Source organism: Mustela lutreola, chromosome 8 (genome assembly GCF_030435805.1).
Source record: "Mustela lutreola isolate mMusLut2 chromosome 8, mMusLut2.pri, whole genome shotgun sequence".
In the NCBI taxonomy this organism is placed as follows: Eukaryota; Metazoa; Chordata; class Mammalia; order Carnivora; family Mustelidae; genus Mustela; species Mustela lutreola.
Genome location: NC_081297.1, coordinates 7147047 through 7162236, shown reverse-complemented (window position 1 = coordinate 7162236; position 15190 = coordinate 7147047). Strand labels below are relative to the sequence as shown.

Here is a 15190-nt window from a genome sequence, read left to right as displayed (position 1 = left end):
AAACACGAGACTCTTAAACAGGGGGTTGCCCTCGCTCCTTGCCGTGCGGTACTGTTAGTGTGGGGCCCAGTGTTACTTCTGTGCACCTGCAGCCCTACGAGCTGCAGGGCTGTGCAGTGGGTGGGAGCCACACGCAGCCCACATGGGAAGAGAGTCAGGGGACAGACCTGTCGGTCACCTGTGACATTGACCCCACCCAGCTGCCACCCCTGCCCTTACCTCTGGGACAGCCTGATGCTCAGGTCGCTCAGCCCAGCCCCTGGCAGGGGACACTTTGGTGTTGAGAAATCAGGGGCACAGTTTTATTCTGGATTGCACATTCTTCTCAAAACGAGAACAGTGCGGAGTTCTGTTTCACGTCATCGGGGAGGACGGGAAATGAGGGGCCAGAGGCCCTGCAGCTCAGCCGCAGACAGACCGCACAGAACCCTCAAGCCCCGTGGTTGATTGGTTCTTCCCGCGTCCCAAACAGGGTGCTCGGTGTGTGTGATGAGGGAGACGGCCGTGCCTCGCCCGCTGTGGTCTCCGTCTCCCTGCACGCGGCAGTCTGTGCAGATCCGGCCGGGCGTTTCTCCCCAACTCACCCCAGGGCTCTCCGTGCGGTCCCCACATGACCACGTGCACCAGCCCTTAGCAGGACCGGTTCGAGGACATGGACACGTCCATTCCTTCCAGCTTGCCCACACTTGAAGGTCGTGCCACAGAGCATGGACTCTCCACCCCTCAACCATGGCCCAAACACCCAGATGTCTTTCCCTTCGGGCGCTATTCCCGCAGAGGGAGGGAGAGCCTGGGAAACACTCTCCCATTGGCTTTGCCCATTTGCGAAATGAGCGAGTGAATGTGTGTCGGGGGAGTGAGAAGGGGCTGTGATCACATAAAGGTCTAGAGGCCGTTCAGAGATCCTGGCCATCATTCTCGTCTGGTTTCATCTGCCCTGAGCTCTCTGTGCAGCTTTTCCTCCACTGCTCAGGGCCTGGGGAGCTGCTTGCCAGGGCTGGAAATGGCCCTATTGCCCCCCAGTTTTAGATGCTTCCAGGCGCCTAGGGGCAGCAGGCTTATAAACAGATACGGACAAGCAGACTGGAACAAGCAGCAGTCACTCTGGCCGTTCATTACAGGGCTTCAGGATCAAGCGCGTTCATCCCCCGGGCGTGTGCGTGGTGGTCAAGGAGTAGTTTGTTCAAGTGGGTCAGACGGCCCGCGTCTGGGAACTGGCGCGTCCTGGTGGCAGGTGTGAGGCTCTCTGGCATCCCCCGGGAGGAACACTTGGGCTGCCCTGGAAAGCGTCTGGGGCGCTTCCGGCTCTGTAAAGCCTGCATTCACTCCCAGGGCCTGTCCCACGGCTTCGGTGCTCCGTTGGCAGAAGCCCTGCAAGGTTTAGGAACAGACCCAGCAAGGGGCCATCTTCACCCCCACCACTAGACGGGAGTGCGAATGTGAGGGTAGCGGAGCTGAATAGAGTCAGCCTTGCGGGCCAGTCCTTCTTCCCGCGTGAGGTCTGCGTGGATGAGTGGGGGGTCTTCGGTAGCCGGGGACAGCTGGCCGAGGCACTTCCAGAAACCTCAGAGTGTGCACCCTAGCCCCCATCTCCCTGGATGGGAGCCCGATGGCCCTATTGGACGCATCTGCGGTGTAGACCAAAGCGGCTGTCCCCCACGGTGTTGGGGTCATGGGGTCAGGAGGGTGGAGCCCTCGTGAGTGGATCAGTGCCCTCGTAAGAGAGACTGCGGAGAGCTCCCTGGCCCCTCCCCCATGTGAGGACTCCGGAGCTGGGGAGCAGGGCCTCGCTGGTCACCTTAGTCTGCCAGCAGCTCAGTCTTGGACTTCCCAGCCTCCAGAGCCGTGAGACCCAAGTGCCTGTCGTTCCCCAGGCCCCCAGCCTGCCGTGTCTGTTACTGTGTCCTGGGGGACTCACAGCCCCAGAGTCCCCCATCTTTCTGAGTTCTGTCCATGTGTCACATTCTCTCACTTTGTCTTTACCTGTCTGTTGACTTTTAAATTCACCCAGACCAGGTCTTCCCCTTCAGTCTCTCAGCAAACATTTCACGAGCCCCTCTTCTGCATCCAGCAGGTATTTTCCTAGATGCCGAGATTAGAGCGGCGGAAACAGACTAGAAAAGCTCTCTTGCCCTTATTGCCAGGCCTTCTCACAAGTGAGTTAAACACGAGGCCGTCCCTGACTGCTCCCCCAGCCAGGTGTGTCCCGGGGCTCAGCTTCAAGCTCTGTCTGCTAAGGTGTGGATTTGGGCCGCCGCATACGTGTGCCTGTTCCCCAGCTAGAGAACGCGGGAGCCAAGTCTCACTCACCTTGTATCTCCAGTAGCTACGTTGGGGTCCAACATACAAATAATTCAATACCTATTTTGCAAATAAATGAAAAACAACTTTAAAGACTTGGCCCTGCTCAGAAACTGAGATTTGATTTCCCAAGGGGATCCCCTTCTCCTCCTTCCTGGGCTGTGAGGCATCAGAAAAATGGGGAAACCTAAAAGCATTTCAGAAAGAATGACAGATAGTGGCTTGCATCTGAGACGTAGATGCATTCATGTATTTTTATTAAGAAATGGTTTGTGTGTCCTGAAGAGTGCCCATGAGGCATGTGCAGACGGGGCACCCTGAGAAGACGAACGCCTGTGAAAGCCACTGTCCAAGGAAGACTCTTTTTTACAGTTTGTCCTTTCGTTGTTGATCGTGTTGTGCCTTCTGTATTCCTGTGTCCATCTGCCATCCCGTGTCCAATCCACACAGAGTGTATGGTTCATGGTTGGTCCAGCCACTCCGTGGCCCAGTACCAGATCCCGTGGGGAACACCCCACTTCTGGGCGATCTTATCTCTGAACAGGCTCAGCTTTGAGACCCCTAGTAAATGGCCTCCCCTTCAGTCCCTCGTGACTTCCCTTCCTGCCTCCTAACTCATTCCGGTACACTGTGGCCAGTAGCAGCTTGCGGATGTTCACGTCCTGGAACGTGGCTTTTCTGCCTAATGACTGTTAGTGACTTCCTGGTCACATACCCCAGAAGCTCGTGTCCCAGCTGCTGTCCGGGCGCACCTCAGCTTTCCCTTCAGCATCTCTCTGCTCTCCTCGAATACGTGCTGTCATTGACTGCTTGTCCTCCACGGGCCCGTCCTTCCCTGAATGATTCCTTGTGGTCCCTTAGGTCTGAGCACGGGAATCTCCTGATCTCTGAAGCGCTCCTTGACGCCAGCAGGACTGGCTGTGTTCCCGTGCCTTTGGGTCCACACTTGATTTTCTCTGTACTGTGGTGGTCTGTTCCTCAGAGTGGCCTCCCTCGAGGCTCCTGCTCTCCTGGAGGGAATCTGTCTCCGTCGGTGCAGTAGCCACGGAGCCCATCAGTGTGCCTGTCTCTCAGCAGGCCCTCTGACATGTGCTTGTTGAGTAAAGAAATGAAGGACCTCCTCCAGTTAGATGCGGTGCATATGGCGGCCACCTTCACTGAAATGGTCTGTAGAGAGTTGTGGAAGCATTCTAGGGGCGGCTTTCAAGTGTAATTGAATCTGTATGTCCAAGGATGGACATACAGTGTATGTACGACTAAGTGTATGGCTGTTTGGAGCTGCAGTTTTCCTTCCAGAATTTAGTATCAGAGAACCACAGTTCTCGGGGCACCTGAGAGGTTCAGTTGGTCCTGCTCTTAGTTTCGACTCAGGTCATGATCTCAGGATCTGGGGATTGAGCCCCACGTCAGGCTCCCTGCTCCGTGGGGGGACTCTGTCTCCCTTTCTCTCTGCCCCCCCACAGTCTCTCTCAAATAAATCAATCACAAAACAAAAAAAAAACTGTGGCTCTAGTTCTGATGTGGTCTCTTACTAAATGATCTTAGGTAGATCAACTAGCTTTTCTGGCATTAATTTCCATCTAAAAAAAAGCATCTTCTATCCTAAAGTAAGCCTCTGTTCTGTTCTTCATTGAACATGATGGCAAAGCCACCTGCATGTGGTTTCATGACGTCATCCTGTTTCCTGCTCACGCTATGTTTTTCTGAGGCCCGTGGTGCTCACAAGACTGTGTCCCTAGGCCTGTGCCCATCTGTCACGGTGTGGTGTAACGTAGGTGGGTTTGCCTCTGCAGTTGCAGTTGGCTCCCAGGTCCCCGGTCGGGGGTGCCATGGCTTGGCCCACGACCCTGAGCAGAACACGGTCTCTCAGCACTGCCGGTCTGCCCTTTCCTACAGCCGGCCTGAGAGGTGGCACATGAAGAGCCAGTGGAGTGACATGTAAAAGCACGACCGAAAAAGTAAAACCAGGGAGAGCATCAAAAATTCGTTGGGCGTGTGTTCAAGACCAGTCGGTTTACACTGGGTTTGAGGAGGTCCAGTTTGAGTCTTGGGTGAGATGTGGCCTGGACTGGCCACGGCCGCGCTCACGTAATTCAGACCATGGTAAGTGGCACCTGCTTTGGTACTTAAGGGTTAACGCTGCATCGTTACTGCTGCTCTTCGTACTAGAGATTATGAGCACGTCAGGGTGCCCTTTTTGAAACGCAGGGTACACGACATTGTATTCCTACTATTCGTCCTCCCAAAGGCTGGCATTTATTCCCATTTGGGGTTGTGTTTTGTTCGGTTTGGTTTGAGTATTTTTGAGACCGTTAAACCATTATTTGAAGAAAATAAGCTTCCTGTGTGTCAGTCATCATGAGTGAGGTCAGAGGGGCTCGTGTGCGGCTGTAGGACCGTGCGTCTCCGTGGCTGACGGCAGCCCTGCGCTCACCACTCCGCCCCGGGGCAGAAATTCTCGTTTGCGGGGTGTGGTTTGTGCTCTCCTCCACCGCTGGTCTTTCCCGTTACCTTCTCCTACTGCCTCTGCCGTGTGAAGACGGCCTCGGTGGATGGGGGCAGGGATCGCACTTACACTCAGTCACCCCGGGAAACGGTGTCTACGTAAATGAGCCCCGTTTGTTAGAGGAAGCAAGCTGGTGAAGAGGCAGCGGTGTCTCCTGGGGTGATCTTAAAGCTCTGGGCAGCCCTTGTCCCGCCTCCTGCAGGGAATGCGGCTGCCCGGTGTCTCCCGGCTCTGTCCTTGCCTGGGCCCGGTGCGCGGCTGCCGAGGGCTAACAGGAACAAGACGGGGTCGCACACCTCCTTCTGGGTGGTGCACGTGTGCGCCGGCAGATGCCTGCCTTCGCATGTGGTCCTCCGTGGCACGCTGCCCTGGGTAGTGCTACGTCTGGCGCTCTCGCATCTTCTCAGCCGTTGCGATGGTGAAATGTCAGACCTTGGCAAGGAACCCGGAGCTGCTGCTTTTAGCAGAGCGCTCTCCCCTGGTGCTCGCATGTGGAGTCGCAGCAGGACACGAGACGGACCGGGCAGGCGTGGGGGTGAGGGGGCTCTCCCGGCGAGGGGCCGGCGGCCTGGGGAATAGGAGGCCCTGCGGCAGTGCCCCTGCTCTGCTCCTTCGTCCCCACCGGCCTGGGTGTGGGTAGCTGGGTGGCCTCGGGGTAGCTGGGATTTTCCGAGCACACAGGTTTTATTACCCAGAAGGAGGAGGGAGTCCTCAGGCCAGGCTGGTCTGTCTTGCTAGCCCTGCACGCCCGTGGGCCCTGGGATGAACCTGCCATGACAGCTGCCTTCCCCTGGTGTCCGGAGTGTGGGCTCTCACATGCCTCTGTTTCCCGGCAGGACATCGACGGGCAGGCGCTGCTCTTGCTGACGCTGCCCACGGTGCAGGAGTGCATGGAGCTGAAGCTGGGGCCCGCCATCAAGCTGTGCCATCAGATCGAGCGGGTTAAAGTGGCCTTCTACGCCCAGTACGCCAACTGACGCCGCCCTCTCGGAGGGGACCGGCGCTGTGGTGGTGCAGCGTCTTGGGAAAGTTTGGGGACCAGTGCTTTGTTTTTTGGGTGACGGGAGCTGATACACGCACTTAGTACTAAGCGCCAGAAGGCAGCACGGAGGACCTCCTGCCTCTCCAGCCTCTGTGCCAGTACCACGTTTTCAAGCACACCCGCCACTGCGGCGGGGGCCCCTGGAGTGCTGGGCACTGCGGGAAGAGGAAGAGCTGCTCTGTACGTCCGCCTCTCGGCTTTCTCCCTCCGCAAGCCAGGAGGCTCCTGCGAAGGGCCCTCCTCAGCCACGGCCCACTTGGCTTTGAAAATGAAGGCACAGGTGATGTCTTTCCTGCACGAACCCAGAGAGGACACCAGCCAGTGGCTTTGCTCTGCTCGCTGGTGACGATGCACGTGTGGCTGTGGCTGCACGGATGCCGATTTGATCTCGGTGGCAGCTTCATTCTCAGACACACTGGTTTTGGGACGTGGTTGTAAAAGGATGGGCTAAACCTGCGTCACCTGTCCCAGCTGCCTCTCGGGAAGTAGGAGGCTTGAAGGAGGCGGTATGTCATTGTAATGAGACCGGTCTTGCCAAGCAGTGGATGTCTAGAGCCTGTGGAGAGTTCTGTCTGCAGTCTCTTCTAGAACCTCACTTATTTCTGACTTTCTCATTTCATTGTGACCAGATCAGGGCGTGGGTCCTTGAGTCTGCGGGGAAGTGCTGAGCGGTGTATCGAAGGAAAAGCTTAATTTCAGAGAGGAGTGGGAAGAGGCTTCAGGAAACTCTTAATAAGCCAGCTGTGTCCCCTTAGAGGGATCCTGCAGTGAGTGTCTCAATGAAACTGGCTCGGATCCCAGCCCTGGGCTGTCCGGAGGAAGGCCGTGTTCCCGACGGGAGCCCAGGCAGCATTCTGGATCAGTGACCTGCCTCAGCCCTGCTCTTCTGCTGGTATGGCTGATGGCCACCGCTGACCTCGGGTGACCATGTCTCTCCGGACCCACTCGTCCGCCTCTGCTCCTGCTAAGGGAAGAGTCTGATCCACCCCCACGAGACACGAGGCGAGGTGGAAGAGAATCACATCCGCGCCCTGTTTGCCATTCCTGGCAGCCCACGGTGGCCTAGAGGGTGCCCCTGACGCTTCTCGGGGAGTTCATCGGATCAGTGAAGTCTCTTGTGGGGAGATCTGTGACTCTGAGAATTGCCTGAGTTGTTTGTTTGTTTGTTTGTTGTTATTATTATTATTTTTGTACCAAGGCCTTGATCTCCATCTGCCTGTGAGGGACCCAGTGTGCTCACTCCCACCCAGGGGGCTGCCCTCCGTCGGGAAGATTCGCGCTGGGACACCAGAGCTTTGGAGTCAGGGTATGGACCCGGAAGGGGAGCACGGCCTCCTGCTCTTGTGCTGCAGTGACCTCGCTCTTCTGTCCTTGATTAGGGTCTCCTGCCTGGCGGGACATCCCAGGCTGGTCCGACGAGCTGTCCTGTCTCCGCGTGCGTTGGGAGGTGTGGTCATGCGTCGGACGTTGCAGGGTCTGACGACTGATGCGAACCTGTGTCCATAGTCTGTCCCTGTTACAGATGCAGACGGGAACCCTGTCCTGCAGGTGACTTTCTCCTTTCCACCCAGCTGATTGCCACCACCAGGTTTTAAACGTCTGGCAAGTGGGTCTGCCTGGGGACCTGTGCTGGAAGGACCGGCGTCCTGCCCTGTGGCGTTGGCAGGTGGTAAGGACAGAAGTACCCACAGGGACTCGCTGGTTGGCTTGCAGTCAGGCTTCTGTCTCCCGCCGCCTCCTCCTGGGTTCCCACTCCTGCTTCTCAGCCACATACTTCCGGCCTTCCACGCCCGCCCTGTGGAGTCCGTGGGAAGGGGATCCATTTCCAGATCGTCGGCATTTTCCCTGCGCTGACTCACTCACGAGCCTTCACTGTGGCCTTTTCGAGCTGAGCTATTCCTGTGGCATCTGAAACGGGAGTGAGGGGACGTGGGGGCTGCAAGGTAACGTGTTTCCAGAAGGAGTGTCCCCTCCTCATGTCCTTTCCGGGAACGGCATGGGGGAGAGGTGCTGCGTGGGAGGTGGGGGGTCTTGCAGGCATCTCGGGAGCCCCCCCACCCCTGGAGAGCTGGTAAGCTTCCCCCCGGCAGCCTGGGCAAGATGTAGCCTCTGTTGCTGGGACACGTCCTGCTCCCCAAGGGGCTGTGTGCCCCATACCTCCTTGTCCTCAGTGTCTCTCTGAGCGGCGACCTGTCACTTCCCCCACGTCCACTTGGTGGTGCGTGGTCAGGAAGGCAAGGCCAGGGCCAGAGGCAGACGGCCTGGCTCCAGGGTCACCATCACGGAGGTCATGTATGTGTCCCCTCCTGGCCAGTAAACCTTTCAGGGCCAAGAAGATGCTTCTGGCATGAGTGTTGCTGACGTCCTCCTGAACTTGGATTCTTGGGGGGTTTCCACTGCTGGGTGCACTTCACCTCGTAGCAAGTGGGCCACCAGTGGTAATGAGTGTTCGTTCCTCTGTAGGATTCACCTGACATCGGCTTCTGGCCTATCAACAGGGCCAATTTCCAAGGCACATTTTGCTGTCTTGCTGTGGTGTCTCTTAAGGCAGGAAACGATGATTTCCTCTCCTACCCCAGCACAACTGTGGCCCCGAGGCAAACCCCTCTCTCGGTTGAAACACCAGCAAGGGGTGCCTCTCCCCCCACTAATCTGTCCCCAGACGCTCCAGCCTCTGCTCTGTGTCTATGATAGTACTTTGGGACCAAAGTCCTGTCCTCTGTGTGGCTGGGTCCCGCATCCACCGAGCTGCCCATTACCTCCTGGAGCGGGCTGGGAAGCACGTTCTCCTCTCCTGGCCCAGCAGACACTTCGAGTTCTGTGAAGTGCGGATAACGGGAGAAGCAGAAATGCAGCATTGGTGAGAGCCCTCGAGCAATCCCATCCAGAAACTACGTGAGCTGGTTCGGCCCCCACCTTCCTGACTGTGTCTGTGCTGTGTTGGGAAAATATCCTGCCCACAACAACATACACCCAAAAAACCCAAGAAAACAAAACCTAAAGAGTAGGGTAAGGCTGGCATTGCAAACAACCTTCTTTGCTTTTCTAAAAATAAGAAAAGAAAAAAAAAAAACCAAAAAAGGGAAATGGAAACCTGTTTCCTTCAAGTTGCACTGACCAGAGGATATCCCATCGCTTTTAGTTAGGCTCCTGATGGAAGCGGGGCTCAACCCCCATGTTTGGGCTCACCCTGGTTAGGCCGCATAACCTGTTCCACCTGTATTGGACACGTCTTTCCTGTGTTTGCTTCGATTGGCTCCTCAGTACACTAGAGTGTCTCAGACCTGTGACCCTCCCCCCACCCCGACCCCTGCTGTAATCTGGCGGGTCGGTTTGGGTCAGTCTTCGAAGCTCGGTCTCCGTGTCCTGACGTCTCAGAATGCCGAGTGTCGTATCAGGCAAGTTCTGAGATTTGCCTTTTATCTCAGACCAAACACCTGAGAGCCGTTCTCCCTCGTCTCGCAAGCTCTAGGGGTTTCCTAACTTCTTTCGTAGAGCGCCCATTTATGCTTATTTCTGTATATAGAACTGTAAAAACAGTAGCGTCAAAATCTTCTTTGTGGTTTGAGCGCCCTGGTTGCTTTTTGGTTAAGATGGTGAATCTAGGATCCAAGTACTCTGTTTTGTCTTTAGAAAGCTGTGATCACATGTGCAATTATTTTTGAAGGGAAAGATAGTACATTAAGGTGTCTGTAGCATGTAAGGAAGCAGTCGCTGAAGAGATGTGAGCACTGCCCGCGTGTGTTGGTGCAATGGCCAACAGCAAGGAGCAGCTCTACCCACAGCTCTGACAATGTAATGATGTAAAGATTCTCCTGCCGTTTCCTGTTCTTTTCTGTTCAAGAGCTTTCTGGAAATTGCTTTCATCCCTTTAACTCGATTGAGTATTTCAGTTGGTTCTCTTGGCTTTTATCACTCGAGTTGGTTTACAAGTACCCCAAAACATGAACGTGATGAAAGAATTGTGGTAGTTTTGACCCCCTGAATTTACCTAAAAATTGTAATCGCTGCTTTGGGTTTTGGTTTAAAGCAGCTCTAGTTCAGGTGATAAGAGCTAATCCCAGCTAATCCCAGCTGTCCATCTTCCTTGTTGGCTTTAAATGCTGGGGATTCCGGACCAGAGAGCACGTCAGTCGTCTTGGGCAGCCAAGCTAGAGCAAGGTCCGCCTGATGGATACTGCGAAGAAAAGGGAACGTCTGGGAGCAGCGTGGGCTGAAACTCAGCTGCTGAGTTGGGAAATTGGAGATGATTGTTCTTTTAAATGATAGAAGAGAGAAACTATCTCACTTGTTGTTCACAGAAGGCACTAGCATGATATCCAGAGGCATAAACTATCCCAAGTTGTGAATGTCAGAAGCCCCGTTACTGTTTTGCGTTCCAGTTTGAGTAGTTTGTATTGAAATCTGATTCATATATTGTGTACGTTTCAGTGTGTAAAAGGAAAAAATTCGTGTTTTTACTTTTGGAATTTGCAGGACAAAGGGCATGTTGTTGGTTTGCTGGAAGATTGTATTCTGTATATATGTTCTCATGTAAATAAATAAATCTAAATCAGAGTTATATTTTAATTTTTATTCTAAATGAAAAGAAACCCTTTTTACTTGAAAAAATTGTAAGCCACATTGTTAATAAAGTAAAAATAAGTTCTGCGGTGCTGTGTGTGTCTGTCTGTGTGAGGGCACTCGGTGTTACTGCTGGGTTGTGTTGTGTGTTGTCCGTCTCTCCCTGCTATGCACCAAAGTGCGCGTTCGTAGGGTTTTAATGACCGTGGCTCTGAAAGTCCCGTGCGATCTCTCAGTTACCTGGTGGCTTCGGAACTTTTTATTCAAGGCATTTGTGTTAATTCTTTCTGTTAAGACATACCAGCATCTCCTACTCAGTCACCTCTGGGCTTTCCGGGGCCGTGGCTGGGCTCTTCCGTGGCCACCGGCTGCGTCAAGAGGATGACAGCTCTATGAGTGGCGCTCGACCACGTTTCCGTGGATGCTTGTCCTGTGAATGATCCCGGTGGGTGTCGGACATCTCAGAAGAGCAAGGGGTGCCTTCACCCCCGGCCCTGCCGTGCAGTCTCTGTCCCCGGTGGGATGCGCTCTGTTCCCTGCCCCCGTCAGTCACTCCACACTCGGCATTACTGAGGGGCCGAGCCAAGGCCAAGGGGACGAGCCCTGGGGGCAGGTGGTGGAGGAACGTGTCTTTCTTCCGGCCCCGGCCCACCTGGTCATCCACAGCTTCTTTCTCAGCTTATGGCTCTTGCCCCTACACACAAGCAGGCCCTGTATGTAGACGCTTCTGTCGTGTTCTGTTTCGAATTATGAAAGCTTTTTCCATCAGCAGCTCCTCACTGCCAAAATCAAAGCCTACGACGGCAGACACAAGCGGGAGGCATACTGTTCATTTTCTCCAAATACACCAGAAACAAGTCACAGGTTGTAGGGCTGAGCAAGTAGGATTGTGGTATTTCTCTTTGTGCTTGAAGATCCTTGGTGACAAAGAAACACAGACTGAGTGTATCATAAGGGAAAGTGGGAGCTGAACACTTGCCCCGACCTCTGAATTAGATGAGTTAAAGCAAAAGAAAACCCCAAAAGATAAAAAAGCAAAACAAAACAAAAAAACCCTTCCATTTCTCTCCATCTTGCCACCAAGAGCCGAGTTTTAATGTTTCTGCTGTCCAGCGAGGCTCTTCTCGACTTTGGTTCTCGGAAGCTCCTTGCCCTTTGTTCCGGCACCGGGTGCTGCTCCTCTTCTCCTTCGAGGGGGGACAGCGCTTCCTGGAGGTTCCTGGAGGTTCCCGGGGGTTCAAAGACCACGTAAAAAAATGCTGTTTACCCAGACATGACCTTGGGTGGCTCCCATAGGAAGACAGGACGATTCATCCGTGAGGTGAAAATACCACATCTGAACAATTGCCAGGCCACCGTGGGTTTCCAGGGAGTCACTTGGTCGGGAGGCTTTGTGATGTCAGCCCAGACGGGGCAGGGGGGGGGGCCTCCTGTGCCGTGCTGCGTCCCCTGCCTGGCGGACTCACGAAGAAGAACGTTCTTCTCGGTCCCGTCGGGGCTGGATTTGCGCGCCCGCCACGCCGGCCCCATCCAGCCTCCTCACAGTTTCTGCTCTCATAGTCGCTGCCATCTTGGGCTTCAAGATTTGGAAGATGACAGATGTGTGACAATTGGCTGTGCATTGTGGAGGGAGAGAGAGAGACCAGGTGGAGACGGACGGTGCCCGCTTGGAGGAGTATCGTGCTTTCCAGACAGTCCTGGGTCGAAACACTTGTTCTGCGACATGCCCCGGATGTGATACACAACCTCGGTTTTCTTGCCTGCCGAAGGTAGGTGGTGATACATCCATGCTCCCGAGATAGGATTAAAGATACTACGTGGTGCGAAGCCAAGAGTCTAGCCCAGAGTGGGTGAACCTGAATTCTCGATTCACGGCACATCAGCTCCCGTGCCCGCAAACACATAGTCCGTAGCCAGAATATCTGGGCGACCATAACCATTGTGTCCATTGTGCCCATGACAGGGGGAGCCTCAGGTACCCAGGCCCGACCCAGTCACACCCTGGAGAGCCTGGCCCCACCTCTCCACCTCTGGATCCTTGGGACGCACACACCATGTGGGAGCAGAATCCGCTTCCTGGAATGATGGTTGACCAGAAGCGTAGTGACACCCACGGGCTGGGGGGTGAGGGTCCTAGAGCTCCAGCTTGGGTCAGGGCAGGAGTAGGGAGAGTGCTTGCAGGACAGTGGGAGTTCCAGGTGGCCTGTCCAGAGAGTCCCCTTTGTTTTCGTAAGCAGAGGCTGACCCTGTAGCACATCACCTTGTTGTTTTTGTTTTTTGGGGTTTTTTGCTGTGCTTTCTTCCCTGCTTTCTTTTCCACTTGCCTGTTGCCTTGTAATTGTATCCCACAGTCAAATACTAGCCTATAAGTGTTGCCTCAAACTGTGTTACCTTTGGAACCCTGAATTAGCCAGGGTGCCAGAAGCTTTCTAGAAAACAGATTCCCCAGATGGGATTGGGGAATCTGATTGCCACCCAACTGAAAGCCATTGGGACCCTCTCACTTTTCAGGAGCGGGGTGCCCAAGCCCCGTGGTGTGCTCACCTGCCTGTGCTGATGAGGACGAAGGGCAGGTGGGCAAGGCTCCTAGCTCGGGCAGGGGAACATGGGCGAGGATATCAGTAGACACTCTACAGAGAGGCTGCGCTTAGAAAGAGGCAGGCTTAGGAAAGCAAATGACCAGCGTGGGTGCACGGAAGGAGGCTTGTAGAGGTACTCCCATCTTAACGCAGCCACAGGGAAGACCCGCTGAAAACTCAGGCTCAGGATCTGGTGAGGAGGATGGCAGAGATGCAGAGGACAGGAGGTGTGTGGCCTCGGGCTTCCTTCTGTGATGTCCGATGGTGACTTTTCCTGACAGTGACAGAAAGAGCCTCTGAAATGTGCAGGGGGGTCATGGAGTACGTAAGCTCAGAACCTTGAACCCTCCATTGCCCTGAGCCCTCCCAGCTGGCCAGCCTTCCCCTTGCCAGAGGACAGAGTGCAAAACTCCAGAACGCAAAATGCCAGCATTCTCAAGATGTCTTGCAATTTCCCTGCCCATCATTGCCTCCGCGGTAACCAGATGGGTCTTGGACGGCCCACACTGGGAATTACCAACCCTGATCCTGGAAGGACAGTCCACACATGGCAGAAATTTCAGGATGTGGCTGGTGTGGGAGAAGGTGAGGACATTAGACCAGTGCTGGGTACAAGCCTGGGTGTGGGACATTCGCCTGGGACTTGGGATTTAACCTTCTTGTGAAGGACAACTTGGAGACCGTCTGATGATTCCCAGGAAGGGTTCCCAGAGTTTTTCCTACACTGAGCACAAGGGAAATTCCAGAACATCCACTTCATTGCATGAGGAAGAAGTCCGAAGGCTGGAAACAGGTTGGGTAGAGTCTGTGAGACGGGGCTCAGCGGATGCTTCTGCTTATTCAGAACAGGGTTTACAGGGACATTGGACCTGCACTTGTTCCGTGCATGTGAGGACTGGCTGTCACTGGAGGGAGCAGAAGAGTGGCCCAGCAGATGCACTGTTGGGTGGTGGGTCCAGGAACGCATCTCCCCAGATGTGCTTGGTGCTAGGCATCCCCTGCACCCCGGGCCAGCACCTCCTTCCTGGACAGCCCAGCCGCTGCACCTGGTGCACACCGCCTGCCATCTTGCCCACTCCTCTGGCCCTGGAGGACTGGAACCGCATGCTGTCCCAAACCACCATGCGGGCAGCCACATGCCCTTGGGTCCCCAGATCCTGGGGTGCCAGACCGGTCAAAGTTTCTACTCCTTCAGTCTCTGCACCCAGGTGAGGCACTGGGCATTGTTGATGTAGCTTCTCCCCATGGAAGAATCGGAACCCAGAACCTGGACCTGGAAAATGCTGGCAGTTTGTGTCCTGTGGGCAGACTTCGATCAGTGAAAGACAGCAGGTAAATTCCTCTGCCGTCCAACCCCAGATTGCCTGTCCCCACTGTGGAGCTCTATACGTCTGTCCACAGATATCCCACACGTCTGAACGACCACATGTGCTTTCTCTAATGCTCTATTCCTTGGCTTCCGTGCATTTCCCCCTTCCACGCCTTCCTTCCCCCAGCTGGGATCCCACCAGTAAAGCTGCAGCTTCTAGGCTCATCTCCAGGGTCTTCTTTCCGGGGACCAAGCCTGAGACAGGAGGCAGCTGTCATTGTCCTCGCAGACGCCCTGTATAAATAGTGATGGTCAAATGTCCTGGTGCGGTCCAGCTGTCGTCTGGAGCCCGAGAAACAAACGAGCCTCCTGTCACTGAGTCTTCTTGCCATGACATGAAGCCTTTCTGAATTACTTGAAGACATGGGTTGGAAGTTCATGTTAGAAGTCTTCTTTCTCGTTATTAAAGTAACGGATGTGCGTTCTAGAAAATGTGGCAAGTAAAGAGCCGTTCTTCCGTCTCCCGTTCTCACATCATGTCCAATGACCAGTCTCGCATACTTCCGTGTTTGCTTATGACATGATGTTGAAATCAGGTTTATACCACTTAAAAACTGCTCACCAATTTATTTTGTAATCATGTACTCGGGTGGAGGTAAAGTTTTTAGCTCTCTCTATTTTTTAATGTTTCAATACATTTTTAAGGAATTCAACGTAATTGGGTTTGCCGTATTTGCTTCCGATTGATGTGTCCTATAGAATCTTACAGGTGGAGTTGAAACCCCTTTTATCTCCACCCCAAGTCTGTTTCCCCCCCTCCTATCCCAGAGGTAACCACAGTTCTGGCTTTGGCATTCTCTAGTGGTGCGCGGGATTTTTCTACTATCACT

At 54.4% G+C, this 15190-nt stretch overlaps 1 protein-coding gene across 5 annotated transcripts in view; it reads left to right on the top strand.

The window, feature by feature from the left end:
* The window catches only part of SFMBT2 (Scm like with four mbt domains 2), a 228742-nt gene extending 218240 nt beyond the window's left edge, over window positions 1–10502 (top strand). For all 5 annotated transcript variants that reach the window (XM_059183765.1, XM_059183762.1, XM_059183764.1 and 2 more), the window contains one exon: window positions 5644–10502. In XM_059183765.1, the coding sequence (XP_059039748.1) occupies window positions 5644–5784 (141 nt within the window). In that variant the 3' untranslated portion in view covers window positions 5785–10502. The remainder of the gene's footprint in view (window positions 1–5643) is intronic.
* The last annotated feature ends 4688 nt before the right edge of the window (window positions 10503–15190 follow it).